This window comes from Mixophyes fleayi, chromosome 7 (assembly GCF_038048845.1).
Source record: "Mixophyes fleayi isolate aMixFle1 chromosome 7, aMixFle1.hap1, whole genome shotgun sequence".
NCBI classification, from domain to species: domain Eukaryota; kingdom Metazoa; phylum Chordata; class Amphibia; order Anura; family Limnodynastidae; genus Mixophyes; species Mixophyes fleayi.
In genome coordinates, this window is record NC_134408.1 from 37,621,281 (window position 1) to 37,637,692 (window position 16,412).

Consider the following 16,412-nt stretch of genomic DNA (forward strand, 5'->3'; position numbering starts at 1 on the left):
TCACTGTGCTATAATCTGTGTTGGAATTTGCAGCACATAAGTTTTTCCTGCGTATTTGTATATTTATTTTGTTGCACTTTATATAGGAGCTATAACCAGGAAGTGACCTCTTTTTAATATTTATGGCAGACATTTACCTTTTACCATTTGTTTGCTCGGTTCCAATATTAGAAGGAACTGGAGGGAACAGTACATGCATAAAGTTTTATATTTTTTAAGCACAGGACATCAGACACAAAGTTTAAATGCCAACCTTTGCTTTGTTGTTGGTTACCAAATACTACACAGGAGTTCTTCTATTCGAATTATAATAATACTTGCATCAGTAAATACATTCTTATAGAATTCTGATAGATGGTATAGACTGCTGCTCCAGGTCATTGATAGGCTATGAGAAAGTATAAAGAGGTGATAAAATCCCTATGCTCCGTCCCAGCTTGCTTGTCGAGATGTACCCTGCCCTCATGGATCTATGTTGGAGGTGCAATTCAGGCCCTGGCTCCCATCTACATATTTGGTGGGGATGTACTGCACTCCATCCTTTCTGGGAGGCAGTGATACTTATCAAAGGCAATCACAGGGATTGGATCTGCAAACAGTCCAAATTTCTGGCTACTTAATGTTACGGGGATATCAATTTCTCAGTATAAGCAATACACCCTGAAATATCTTAATTGTGCCGCAAAGGCTCCAACACCACTGTCCGTAGAGAAATGATTTGCGAGACTGGACTTTTACACGTCCATGGATAACCTGATTTTTATCGTCCACAGACAAGTTCTGCACATATTGCACACTGTGGTTCAAATGGATGAACTGTAAAGATACCCCATTATATGCCCTTTGACACAAGTGAGTGTTAAACCCTTCTCACCTGGTCTATTGCACTATACATCAGTGCTATATTGTTTAAGGTTTTGTTCTATCGACTCATCTGTATTTCCATTAGGTTGTTTTTTTTTATTGCCAATTTGAGAGAGATTTAGTAACAATACATTGTTATGGAATTTGTGCCCCATGCTTTCCTGATTTTGTAAGTTACCAAAGCTGTACCACTTTCAATAAAAATTGAATGTACACAAAAAAAAGTTACTATGTTCCTAGCCTGTCACTGAGTCACAGCAGCAGCCCAACATGTGATACCAGAGACATTCCCTCCTCTACCCACTGCATGTATAAGGTAAGAAGCAGTAGAAGAACTCAGGCAATGAATTGGAGGAGTAGATGAGAGCAGTGGCAGACAACAGGTACCAGTCCGCTGCAGAGGAGCACTGATGTCTTACAAATAGATGATAATGAGACTAGAACTCAACTGTCATAATGAACAGCTTATAAAACACATTAAAATAAAATAGATTCATATATCAAAAAGTCAGGATTAGCCAAGGAAGAAACAGTTAATGGCTGTTATATATTACTAGCAACCGCCCCATTAAGCTGCACTGTTCATTCACTGAAGTTGAAGGTCGAGGGCCCAATGATCTATATACATCCATGGCCATCTTTGTGCTAGAGTCCAATGGTGAAGATGTAGTGCGCTTGCAAAATAGGGAAATTGTACTGATTAAGCTCCTAAGGCCGTGTGCGAGTGTGTGTGTGTACAGGAACTTGTGTGCACTATTTAGTGACAAGAGTGACTCACCAATTCCTGTACCAACTACTATTAGTACAGGAATTTTTGTTTTCTGGTTAGAAACCGTCACTCCGGAGTTCAAGTACAGAATATGCAATCGTTCCCATCAAGTAATTGTGATTTGTTTTATTTTAGTTAACAAGCCACTGTTGCATTTTGAAATATGTTGGATGTAGATATACAAGTTCACCATTGCTGCAAAAGTACACAAAGATAGGTTGAGTTACATTTATGCAGAGCAGAGGTGATCAGTCTATGACTACACAGCCTATGTTACATGTAACTGGGTTAGAACAGCAACAAGGATACACAGCATGTTATGTAAAGCAGCATATGGCGATATATCATTTGACAGCTTTGCGTCAGATTTCCTAAGGCAATATGCACGCAGGCATTATTTTAAATTGTTCTTTGCTTCTTATATTGGCACCTGAACAGAAGGAAAATGAATGCTCAAGTCAAGATCATGAAGCTCTATTCAGAAACACTGTTGCAAAGGGGTAGGGTGCGAATTAGCAACAAGTATAATTCAAACAAGAGATGTAAATACTACAATGTAGATAGCCGTTATAGCAACATGTAGTAAATGTAGACTTTCACTTTCTCTGCAAGTAAAAATTTGAAACAGATTGGATGCTGGAAGTTTAATTCTAGTCACTTAAGATTCCGACAGTGAGATTGCTGGTCTTGAGGGGGCGATGCGACCACTCAGCTCCAGGATAATGTACAACGGTTAATATAAAAGCTAAAATAAGCGTAGGGGTGAGTTTCTTTTTTTTTTATATAAACACTTAACTTTGGCAGCGCTACAGTTAAAAGTGTTTATAAGCCAGACCCGCTAGGCTTTTTATTTTAGGTGTTGTATTAACACATGTACATTATCCTGGAGCCGAGTGGTCGCATCACTCCCTAAAGACCAGCAATCTTACTGCCGCAATCTTAAGTGACTAGAATTAAACTTCCGACATTCCAATCTTAGTGCAAATTTTTACTTTCACTTTCTCTGTAAGTCTACATTTACTATATCGCTAGAACAGCTATATCAGCATTGTAATGTCCACATCTCTCGTTGGAATTATGCTCGTCGCCAAGATAATTATCACTGTTGTAATACACACAACCATCTTTTCAAAGTAGATGACAGAATAGGTCCAAAGTAAGAAATGCTTTACTCTCCCTAGCGCCTACTCTCTTCCACTTTTATAAGATCGCTGTGCGCACTGATCAGACATCTCTCCATAGATCCCATACGGAACAGAAGAGACAGATTACTTCCTGCTACACTATGGGGAAGGTGGTTTGTTAAGAAAAATGCCAGTTGATGCGAAGCCATGACAACTGTAGAGAAGTTGTGAAATTATGATATGTACAATGTCATGTTCACCAGCCATTAAAAAACATTTGTCAACTGATTTCCAAGGAAGCAAAAGTTGTGTTTGTGCTACACAGAAATAAGAAATAAAAAAGACACTCTTTTTTTTAAACATATATTTTTACTTCAACCCATTGATATTTCATATCATTTTCCTTTTAATACAGAATGTACTGCATGGTTAGATTCCAAAAAGTAGCGAGAATGGGGGGAGGGGGATGGCTATATTGTGGCCACGATGCAGCGCCCCTTTTGTGGATGCCCAAAGTTGTAGTCTGAAAGCTGGAGTCACAAGTGACCCACTAGTGTACTAAAGGGTGAAATGGGCATGACAGACCACATCTGTTTATCCGACAAAGGATTCAGAACATAGTGCCTGCACCAATATAACCACTAACTGCCAGCACTAGTGTCCTATGTGTCACTTGTTAGGGACCGTCTTAAAAAGAAGAAGTCACTCTGAAAAAAGGTTGGTTCTAAACAGATTTCTTTGTGAAAGGTACAAGGTTCCTTTGGCCTACTTAATGGCACTTCCTCCTCTTTAATCATTCTCTGTATTCTTTACGTTGAATAAATCCCCAAAAAAAACAAAAACAAAAAACCGCCTACATATACACTTGGTAACATGTATAAAATTCAAAAAGTGTGGGGGTTATTTTGTATAATGGTACCCAATCCCATAACGGCCATGTACACTGCAACATGCTGACAACATACCGTGATCCATATGCTTTATTCTGAGAAATCTTTCATGAAAACGTGACTTAAACGGAATCAGGAAAAATAAAAAAAACAAAAAATCCTTGAAATAGATGTGATAATTCCAGAACAAGCAGCCCCCCTAGACCTCACCCAAGAGAAAATAAATTATAGTGGAATGACTAGGAAATATTGGAGTTATTACAAACAGACTAATAGCATTCAAAACAAAGAAAATATATAAATCAACAGCTCTTGAAAAAAAGCCAGTAACTGTGGATGAGGAAGGGGGCTGGGGGAATTAAAAAAGAAAAAAAAAAAGAAAGAAATTTTGCACTTGAACCTAGTTGTAAACTGCACAAAAATTTTCACTTTTACAACTATTGAACTGGACCTGCGCACTGGATCTATTATTACAGTATACCTTTTATGTAAAAAAATCTTTATACATCATAAAAAACAGGGAAGGCAAGATGCATAAAACAAATCAGCTGGTTTCCGAGAGTCACTTATTAAACCACTTTGCTGTTGGAGGGGCTGGCATCTCACTCCGTTCTGGGCCTCTCCGGCAGCAAAAAGGGCAGTTCTGCATATAAAAGTAGTGTCTGACTCTGCTTCACGCATCTTACTTCTTCACTTATAGTAAGGATTGTTCTGTCCGAATGGTGAGGACGACAGCTGCTGGTCTTTGGCACTTATGCTGGCAAACTCAACTTCTTTCCCTTTAGTACTGCAAAGAGAAAACAGTATGAATGTACTGAATTTCCAAAACTGTAAGCTTAAAATGCATTGAAGAGGACAAACAACTCCACAGACGCAGCAGCCATTTTGTCAGCTGAACCAACATTCTACCTGTTCAGTAGGAAACACCGACTTTACTGAAGCACGAGGCAAAAAGTGTTAGTTACTAGTTCCTCAAACATGCTAGTGATAGACGCAAGGATATCTTTACAAAGAATAAAAGGATCAAATAGAGATTGAGATTACTATATGTTCAAAATTGGGCAGACTAGATGGGGCCAAACGATTCTTATCTGCCATCAAAATCCATTTTAAATCTTGGCTTAGCCCACAAAATTGCTGCGTTTACTGTGTGTGGCAAGTGACACATTGTGTAAGCAGAGGTGTGATTAATAACCCAGTTAAATAAATTTGCAGTTGCGATATCAACTACGCAAAAATCACTAGGAAACTCTAGTTGCTCTATAATTATCAAGTACCCATTACACAAAGCATACAGAAGGCTTAATTCTCCAACAATCCATTTTTACATTTTTCTTTTATCCAAGGTAAATAAGATCATAGCTTTAAAAGCTTCTACAGACTTTTCTTTCCCCCCAAACTTCCTTCCAAAATCCTGGCGTCAGTGCTGCATTGTAAGAATTATCACACAGGAATAACTAAGTGGGCTTGTGATCTTGTGGCTCAGACAGGTTATAAATTGAGGAATGACAACATGGGCCGGCCATTAGATGAAGACATTTCCTGAATGTACTCAGCCTGTACAGAGATCGCATAACCCCATGTCTAGCATACGCATTCCTCAGTACTAGGCACAATTAAGCAAAGAACATTTATTAAGATAAGAGTGAAGTGCTTTCTTTCCGTATAGTTGCAAAATATAGCAAAACCTATGCACTGTATTTTAGAAGGCTAATTTGGACAAGCACATTGACAGATTTGCTCCTTTCAGAACACTGATGCATGTCACCGTGAAACGAATTCATGATCCAGGAAGACATCGCAATTCATCTAAAACGCGGCATGAGCAAGTTCTGTGGCAAGGTCAGCAAAATATTCACAAAGGAGGATGCAAGTTTTTTTTTTTTCTATAGCAGAGCAGTAAATAAAATACCGGGAACCTGATTCATGTTAAGGCCGTTGCAAACTTACATTGAGTGCTATGGGAAAATATTGTAAATGTCTTCTTTGATGTTAGTGGCCTTTTAACTTAACTCACTTTCATGTTTATCCAAGACTTTAAAAATCGGAAAGAGCTGGTTACGCTAGGATCGTGCATGTACTGCTAAGAGAAACGCACTCACCTTTTGTAACATACAAGTAGAAGAAGTCGCAGTACAGGATGGTCTGCACCACACCTGCCACAATAGCGATCAGGTCAAAGAAACCTTCAAAGGAATAGCGCCAAATCCAGTTGAAGAGATATAAGGCACGGTACAAGCCCAAGAAGAACAGGTAATGAGTAGTGATTGTCTCCGCTTCACCCGTTTTGCTAATCATGAAGAGCTGAGGCAGGATGGCCACGGACTCCAAATAAATGGAGAAGGTCCATAGGATCTACAGGAGAAAAAAAAAACCGACATCTTGGTTTTAAGTCAGAAGAGTTATGCTGCTCTTTTTTTTTATTATGTACATTTATTACATCATTTACAAGTGCATTTGTAGTTACCGTTTTACATGTTTTCCTCAATAACAAATGACTAATTTGTTATGTGTTCAAACGAGGGCAGCAGACGAGAGTGAACACAACTCCCCTTCCCCACACACAGATTTGTTTGTGAATCTGTAAGGTGATGCTCTATGACCAAGTATATCAGTCTGTGCAAGATTCATTATTACCCTGTATATATGTGATCTGTTGACTTTGTCCTATATCCCACCAGCCAAAGAAAGTTATTTTACATAATTTTCTCTGGCTTTTTTCCTAGCATGTCCAAGCTACATTGCCAGCAAAGTGGTAAAGACCTTTAAGTTCTCAATGCAAGTCTCCACTAAAATGTGTTTTTCCTGTTATTACAGAGCACCAGTGAGCTAATAACACAGGTTATATCATACATTAACCCACACATGTAATCACATCACTATCTAATTTACCATATAAAATTATACACACAATGACAAACTGGTTATTGTCCTTCAGACGGAAGTAGACGAGGAAAGAAAACTAAACAAGTAAACACGGAAAGACAAGCCAAATGCTCTACTGTGAGCGGACCAATGTATGCCCAGCACCCATATATGTAATTACAGTGGGAAGCTAGTCTAAGATTTCACAAACAAACAAACCAGATAGTACCTCGAGGGGAGAGAAGTCGTGATTAACAAGGACGGACAATCCACCAACAGGAACAACAAGAAATTCCACTCTGAATGTGTCATGGTTCCCATCGTACGTGGCCTTGAATTTCATGTAGATCAGATAGACTGTTGCGTATGCGCAGCCAATGTAGATGAGCTGAAAAGTAATTAAAGTTTTTACAGACATCTCAAAATATTTACATAAACAAAAAAAGGTTGAATGGCAGTTAATGAACTAGATTTTACCAACTGCCTTAAGGCCAGGATTATACCAGCGATGTTTAGCTACACTGGTTACTAAGTATGCCATTTTTCTAACAAAATTAATTGCGCACTCTCTGGTATATAATAAAAAAAATAAACTATATGCCCTTAGAATAGATCTCACATGTGCTCCCAAACAATGCCCTTAACAAACCCATTTATCCCAAAAACACCTCTCATACCTTCCGCTTGACCTAAAACAGCCCACACATCCTTCCCACTCACTTAATACGAGCTGGGGGGCCACACGTTGGCCATCACGGATGCAGATGTCTGACAAACTCTTCTCAGTGCCACCCATTACACCATAAAACGTGTTAATCTGCCATATGAGCAGCTCTTCAATACAATAAATCCATTGGCAGTAAGAGAAGAACTCATGCACACATAGCTGTTATGTTTGGTATGCAGTATTTATGATGACTGGGAATGAAAATACTATGTTATCTTACACACCAAATAGACCTAGAGTCATTGTTCTACCTCCAGCTCCTCGATCAGTAATTGATGTGGCACAATGCTACAATGTAAATCATTGCTTAGTTGTCAAGACCTATGACTCCATTAGTACTTAAATATTCCTCTTATTTCATTGTTAAAGCCATTCCCTTACATGAACTTCACAGAAAAACAGCTTTTCAAAAACATATGCAAAACGTTCTGAAAACTGGCTTCACGCCTTTCAGTGCTTATAGAAGGAGAAGAGGAATTATTCTAATTTTTACCCACATCTTATCAATAAATGCAATCAGGCAAACAAAAGTGTAAGCTGCCTTACTGCATGCTGCTGTAAAAGGAAAGAATGTACATATATTCCATAATGGAACCATCCCCTCAACCGTGAACAAAGGTAGAATAGTCACTTTTCAGAATACACAAGTCGTCGGTATAATATGCCTTCAAAGCTTTAAACAAATTACAAAAGGGGTGTTACATTTCTTTTTCTGGGAGAAACAAGAGCAGCAGAAATACATTTTCTGCTCCATTATATGAAAACAGACGTTTGTGTTTCTCCAGTCAGAAATGTATTAATACATACACTCCCTTATTGCCAACCAGCCCAACATCATAAAAGCTTATTGAATAGCTATTGAGAGCAGAGGATGAGTAATGACTGCAACATTCTCTACATGCAGATCTCTCCCCCAGATGAGCCTGCAGTCTGATGCCGGGAACATTTATCCCTTTGTTACATAATGAGGAAAAACTACCTTAGGTGACAAATCAAATACTAGTCTGCACTTATCACAACAGTGCACTCCCCGTTTCATACCAGGGATGCTGCCAAACAAAATCTACAGGTACATTCATTTTGCATGACTTAAGACCACGTAAGCAAGATTGATTTATCACTAAAAAGATAGAATTTCTTAGGTTCTTAATTTTTTTGCAGCTGTCCCCCCCCCACCCCTCATTTACATGCTTCAAAATCACTTTTCCCCCCACAGGGTTTTTTCCTTTTTAAATCAGTCATTTTTCTAAATTAACTACCATTTACATAGTAGATGAGGCATAAGACGTTCAGTATAGTTGCTCTTTAGACATACCCTTATAAAAAAAATGCAATCTCAATTATTTCTTGTCGGTTGTGTCATAAGTAAAAGTAGTAAGGAAGATGGCAGCCAATGGCGAGGTCATTCTAGTGGTGGCACCATTGTCCTTACTCAGAGACCAGGTGAACTTGAGGGAAATCTCAGCAAGTCTATTTCATAATGCATTAGATACTGTAGAGATGTGCTGTAACCCATAGCAACTGGAAATTGGGATTATTCTGGGGCAAGTTAGGCTAATGACTGGTCGCAGCACATTTGTGTCACACACTCACAATGGTCAACGCCTTACCTTCATACTAGTATTGTACAAAGAAATGAACGACGTGAGGAGATCCAGATACCGGGTGGTAAACACCATCGCAAAGAGCAGCTGACTCTTTCCAGAAATACCTGCAAAAAATAAGATTAAAAAACTATAAAAACCAAAACCCAACTGGAAGTATACCTATCCTGAACAACAACGATAACAAAAATATGCAGCCATAGTATTACAGAATACCAATGTGAAAAACAGAACAAGAAAATTTAATGCACACATTGTTAAGTCTAGATTGGGTTTCTTAAGAACTATTGGTGCTAAAATATGTGTGGACAAATCAGAAAGGTTTATTACAGTTTAGTGGCCTGACATCATCTTATAGGGCAAAAATCACAGTTGACCAGAGCTGTCAGCATTTGGCCCGTCAACATTGGAAGGCTCTTGATGAGACGTTTTACTGGACTCAAGTACAGCGATTTGAAGGCAATTGGTCTAAAACAACCTAACTGGCCGTCAGAGTCATAGATTGTATGTAGAGAGAAGCACACAGCTCTGCGGCAATAAAAGACATTTGCGAGAATTCCCAGTCAGCACAATCTGAGTTTTGCTTTCCCACTATGAACAGTATTTGTAATTTTGTGGAGTTTACAGTCTATTACTAGAGCTAGGATGATTCCAGTGTCAATTCATTTTGCTTTGTGGTGCGGTGGGAGTAGGGGAGAAGTCCAGGTAGAATTAAAAAAATAAAATATAAAGAGGGTGACTTCCACATAAGTGTCATGTCCACAATCTGAATAAGAAATAGAAGTTTTGACATTTTCACTCATCTGTAACTGAATGAGCCTCTTTATAAACTTTATTCCACATTAAACGGTTCACTCTGCTCCAAGTGCAAAGGGCATAAAAACACATTAGTACAACTGAAATGGAAAACAAACTGTGTAACATATTCCAGACGAGGGTAAGTAACATTTTAAAAGTAGAGTATGGACAGTTACTGTTCAGAGAAAAAAAAAATGATAAACACAACAAATGACCAATTTCACCAATGTTGGTCATTACTAAATAACTAATTTAATGCCCAATTACAGCCTGGTTAGTTCCACCCCTTAAATCAACAATACCAATAGGCCACAGCAATGCTATAACTAATCCAGACACCTGACCCAAGAGCTGGACAACTAACTGTACAACAACCCACACAAGTTGCCCAATTGAAAAATGATACCACTCTAATCTCAGACCATGAAGCAAGATTAGCAAGTGTGTGGCACCTTTAGTGAAAACTGGTCTTAAATGAGATTTTAGTTTGCGTTGGGGAAGGACAGAACACCCAAAAGAAGAAAAACAAAACCCACACAAATAACCCATCAGTCAACCACTTTGTTTGAGCCTCTAATGATACAGCTGTGTTGTTACTACTGTCTAGCAAATTAATCCATGTATAATTTGTGTTACTCTGTGGGATGCAAATGACTTCAAAGACAGACCTGCTCTCACATAGATAATGATCTAACTCAATGTGAGGCCAGGAATACTGGCCTGTGTTTATTCTGTGGCCCTACAGGGTACTAGCAGACCCAAGGACTACAAGATAACACTGTCACCTTAAGGGGGCATTGAACAGTTTCAAAGGCCTCGTGGGGTGAGCTATGTCTTGGTACTGGAGTGGTTTTTGGCACCCAAAGAGGCTTTAAGGAATCAAGCTAGCAGGGGGTCTTACACCAAGAGACATGGGCTCTGACCACATGATAGCTTGTTATATTTTATATAGACAAATATAAGATTCAGCTCAACTTATCCACTTGACCTCTGTTTGGTACCTGTAGATTAATAAATCCAATACAAATTTACCAATGATAACATTGGGTCTATGTGACCCTCCCTAGAAAAGATAGGTTACCTTTTATAATTGGGGTATTAAACAGGGAAGATGTAAACTGTGGTTATTAAACGGCCACAGACCTCCTATGGAGACCACCCAAATAAGAGGCGAAAGGTGAAAAAAGTGTCTTTAAAGGATGGGACCATGTACAAGATATTGTCAGACATTTGGGAAATCATAAATTTATAAACTGTCCATATTGCAAGTCAATTTCCCTTGGCAGAGATTACACAACTTGTATGCAAATTTATACTCAAACTTTCTCCTTTCTATTTTAAATGTTTTGCTGCAAGTTATGTCATCCTATTAATTGGTTTTATAATCTGTAATCATTACACTTTTTTCTGTATATTAAATTTCAATTTAATAAGTGCTGTCCTTATTCTGCCAAACTAATTCATGGCATGTTTAGAAGTTGATTGTTTGGCGGCGTTAACCCTTTAAATACCAGTGCAGAGGCGCACAGAGGTTTTTTTAAGGGGGGGGGGGGTGTTTCTCCTCCACCAAAGGGAAAAAAAAACCCGTTTAGCCAGCACTGTACTATACAGCAGCTGCGGCGCTGTCAAAGAAGCGTCCGCGGCGGTGCTGTATACAATACAGCACCGCCGCAGACGCTTCTTTGACAGCGCCGCGGCCGCTGTATAGTACAGTGCCAATATGTAGGGCACTTCTTTAACGAAGGGTGCGCCACTGCAGGGTGGGAACTGTTAACTCTTATCTATCAGAGCACAGAGTGTACACAATTGGGTAAGTAATAGGCTGTTTACAAGCCTTATATGTAGATGGTAGCAATTGAGGTGTGGAAGTGGGTGGCTGTGGTGCAGAAGGGTCTTGTTAGATCTGTAACCTTAGGAATAGGCAAGTGTAAGATTGAGTGCTGGAATCCTGGGATGGCCCTTACAGTAAACATCCAAGTCACAAATGTGGCTTTTGACAGGTAAAGGTAGTCAGGAGAGGTTTTCTGATAAAATAGAGGGGATATATTGTTTGATTATTTGATAAGTTAACAGATCAGGGAGCAGGCATAGGCTGGTGTCCCTGACATTATTTCATTGTTCTTAAAATATGGCATACAAAACATCTAGATTAAGACTCACAGGCCACAAATCATAAAGGTAGCAGGCATTATTGACTTGAAATCAAGAAATACACAGGTGACGGAAAGAAACACCAACTACACCAAATGCACACTTCTTAAATCTTTAGTGCAGAAATTGGAGTTCAATAACTCAGCAAGAAGACCTTCTCCCATCAAACACTCAATTTCAATAGAAGTTCTAGGGAAAATATAGAATGTAATGCAGTGGACCTGCTGCTTGGTGACTGGTGTTAATACTTTTAGATGTTTTCTGATCTGTAATATTCTCAGACATGACAACGAAAAGAATCATACAAAATTGGAAATAGTCATGGCATTCCATTGAATCGTATTGAAAGATAGCTACAGAAAAGAAAGCTTGTATTAACAATAGAACTTGAACTACATTAACACTAAATTATCCCTGCCACATTTTAAAGAGTTATTCTAAAACAGAATGGTGACTTGAATATAATTAGAATACATAATAAAGTACTGGCACCCGCTGATATTCTTCTTTACAATGGTCATAGTCTGCACACATCTACAGCGTACTGCAATCAACGGTATAAATAATGATGTCACTGCAACACTCATCATACCACTTTACAAAGAATTCAAAGAAAAGGGGATACTAAAACAGGGGAGTACTATAACCACATGGACCTTCCTTCCACATGTGTAACAATATGAAGGAGATGGCCATTATCTCTTTAGTGCTGATCACTTCTATAAACCTAAAACTTGCAACTGTATTTAAAATTGTACTAGTCAGTCATAAATACAATGCATGCATGGTTACCAAGCCCTCTTTTGGAAACAGCAAGTTTATGCAAGTCACTGGACCTGCCTCAGGAACCACCTCATATTCTGCAACACACTTCAAGGCACAGCAATAACGCAAATAAGAAGCCACTTGGCTAAGAGACTCACTTGATGATTATGATGTTCATTTTGAAGAGGGGGGGGGTGTCCATGAAGGGTAGATAACTATTTACAAGAGAGAACTGAAATGAGTTGGTAGGTGGAATCCTTGCAAACACTGGTTCACCCCTCAAAGCAGGACGTGCAAAAATCATATAAGGCAGCACTGTCTTTAGAGCGGATTAATTGCCACAATAAGCATAATCCCAGCACAATTTATAAAGATGTAAAATTAATCGCTGCCAACTAAATAATAGTCAGACAAAAAACAAGTAGTGTAAGCACCTCTCCATGAACAGCTTCCAGGAAAAAAAAAAAAAAAAAGGGGGGCAGGCAGGCAATTAAATATAGTCAGATGCAATGCAAATATTGAATGCACTGCTAATTTATTTGCTGTATACAAGAGAATCCAGCAGAGCAGTAACTCCTGCTGCCACGATTAATGCCACGCATAGTGCCGATATTGAACAAAATTCAGCCAGACATATACATTTTAAAATATGTAAAAGCATTACAACAAAGTGTGCATGGCTTTGTACTAAGACAAACATAATACACCAAACTAATCCAAGGGCTGAAATGTCCAAGTAAAACGTATATATTTGACAAAGAAGGCATGTGACAAGGCCTAAGGGGGGGACAATTATTCAGAAAGTGTTGCATTGAGCATAGTCAGTCACTCTAGTTTGATGGGTAGGAGCATGCTACTCTCACTTTAATCTCAGCACTGAAGCAACATGAAGTCTACCACTTTCTACATGAAAATGCACTAGTGTACCAAGTACCCACCTGACACCACAGTAAGTTAATTCTACAGAACATGTCAAAAGGAAGCCATATAAGTAATTATACCTCAATCAGGCCATAGTTCTGAGACTGTTTCAATTCAACTTTTTAGAGGCATGTCCAATTAAATCCTACAATCACTTAATATATATCAATTGCTAATTAATAGAGAGGAGATAAATAGTACACACATTGCAGAATAATTGAAATAAGACTACAATTACACTATTATTGGAGGGGGGGGGTTAAACATATCTGACACTAAAAATGATTCAACATAGTGTCACCATACCCATTTTCTTTTTTTATTTGCATTTGAAACAATCATCTCTATAAAGAGTAGAAAGTGTTTGATATGCCTATACTAGTTATAACACTTTTTTTATTTTTAAATGCACATCATTGGGTATGTAGCCTAAATATTTATTTCCATTTATCTCATGTGGAATCACTGAAGGCAGGTCCACTTTGTCTCTACAACAGCCTTGCAATTTAGGTCTTACTTGGTGACTTATTTTGCTCTATTTAATAAAAGAAAAAGAAACCTAGCTGTAATATCATCAGAAAGCATTTTATACAATTGTTACAATAGCTGGGGGCCAATAGATGAAGGCTCATAGTGCCACATGCCACCCCCTAGGGCCTCCTGTTACCCAACAGTGCCATGCACACTTCCCACTGTTAAATGATAACACAGCTAACTGCTTTGCAGGGAAGTGAAGTGACATACCACTGAGAACTAGAGAGAAGCACAGTTCCACAATGGAAGACAAAAGTCATTCAGTGAAAGCTGTAAACATGTTGAATGTTCCTGTCTATAGGAACTAGATAATTGCAGGGTTATATGGATAGATGTTACATATATACTCACAACTTCAGGATAGTGGAAAAAAAAATAAAAAAAAAAAAATTTATATATATATATATATATATATACACACATATATACATACACACATACACTATTTCTTTTTTATTTAAGGGAGCTATGTGCTTTGTTTCAGTGGTAAAACATTCAAGTCACTAAGTATAAAGTAGAAAAAAAAATGGACATATTTAAGCATATGTCAAATGAACATACTATTAAGAGTCCCTACAATTTTAGGGTTTCATTGTAACCAACATCTCAGCAGGTAGGCAGCATGAAAATAAGTCACTATCGGTTAACCAATAACACGAGTGATGATGTGGCTGCATCCTTAGTAACAGCCCTGTTACTCTTCACCAATATTGTCACACTGTATATAGTACACAGAGAGAGATTCCAAATCCAGGGAGGGCTGCAAGGGCGCCTTGTAAACTATTTCAGTCATCTACCACAGGGAAGGGGTTAATGGTTGACATGTAATAACGGGATCTGACGGATTACGGCCTCACCACGCCTTATAGCCGGCTGCCACGTCAGATTCACACAGTTCAAGCCAGAGCTTATCATTTAGACCAGGCACTGATTCATTCACTTCCAGGCTCCTGCACATGCATCAAGCAGCTGTGAGTGCAAGTGATGACCATGCACAATAATACACAGCATGAGGAAGCACTCACCCTGCACTGTTTTATCTGACTGATGTCAAACAACAGGGCATAGTCCCAAACCATTTGCAATTAACAAAACTCTACTTTGTCTAAACTCAAAAACACCAACTGAGCAAAATACAAAGCAGTTTACACCTTCAGCATCTGTATTAACACATATATATATATATATATATATATATATATATATATATATATATATACACATACATACATACACACACACATCCTTAAATAGATCACGATTTATCAGACTGAAAATAAGCTACATAATGACATTTTCCTGAGTGGAAGAACTAAAGTCCTGAGAATGCTCCTCTATGATGACATGGGTCATCTCCAATAGAATATTACTGAATATTTTCAATAAATGAAGTAAAAAAAAAAAATCCTACACCCTAAGAATAAATGCATTTAAGCATTATTACATTGTATCTAAAGATCTTACTTTGTGGGATCTTCCTATGGCAATAACGAGACAGTATATGTGCAGAGAACTCACTGTATAATGCACAAACCAATGAGATAAATACAGTTGTTACAGTAATTGTGCATGCACAAGTTACACATGAAATAGATCAGGGGTCGGTATAAAGTTGCATTGTATAGTAAATACACAGCATCTGCTGCAGTGGGAGAGCCATGGAGCTGCCACCAGCACCCACCCACACAGGCACCTCTGGGTGCAGGCTGCACTCACCTGCACAGGATCGGGTTTTCCAGATCTTCAGCAGCAGGATGATGATGGCTGCCAGGTGGGACAAGTCCCCGCTTAACCTGAAGATGTTCATTGTGTCAGGAGAGATGGGTAGCCTGGGATAAGGGTTGTACGGTGACCGGGGGAGAAGAGAGGGCAGAGGTGACCCGGGGCGGTGGAGACTGGCTCTGACGCTGCAGACGCTGCTTTCAATCCGTTAAAATGGCGAGCGCCGAGCGACGTGGCCCGGGGACGTGGCCTATCTGCAGCGGACGCAAAGCACGCCGGGAAACAGCGCTCAGGCAGAGTGACGCGCGTGTGTCCTCCCTCCTCTGCAACGTGCGTTCCCCTGTCTGTCCCGTGGCGTGGCCACGCCCCCCGAGAGGGCGGGGCTATCCCAGAATGGTCTTTACATTTTTTCAGTGTAAAGAGTGAAGTCTATATAACCCCCCCTCCCCACACATTAGACCTAATGGAGGGTTAGGCATCATGTGGGGATTCTGCACGGCCCAGTTAGCCACAGCTTGTCCAAGCCTGACATAGTGCTTAACTTTTATATATCAGAAATTTAGAAAACTTTACAAACACAGGCTACAAAATTCTATATCCGAAATGTATTTCTAATGCATCTAAATAGCTGTGAAAGTAAAAATACGTGTACTAAATCAGACCACACGTAGCTGTATC

At 39.0% G+C, this 16,412-nt stretch overlaps 1 protein-coding gene across 1 annotated transcript; it reads right to left on the reverse strand.

The window, feature by feature from the left end:
- Positions 1-3,719: 3,719 nt before the first annotated feature.
- On the reverse strand, positions 3,720-16,013 carry KDELR2 (KDEL endoplasmic reticulum protein retention receptor 2). The gene is made up of 5 exons (XM_075179685.1): positions 15,729-16,013; positions 8,850-8,950; positions 6,742-6,900; positions 5,750-6,002; positions 3,720-4,434 (listed from the first exon to the last, which is right to left on the reverse strand). The coding sequence occupies exons 1-5, from the start codon at positions 15,817-15,819 to the stop codon at positions 4,400-4,402; spliced, it is 639 nt and encodes a 212-aa protein (XP_075035786.1). The 5' UTR covers positions 15,820-16,013; the 3' UTR covers positions 3,720-4,399.
- Between the last annotated feature and the right edge of the window lie 399 nt (positions 16,014-16,412).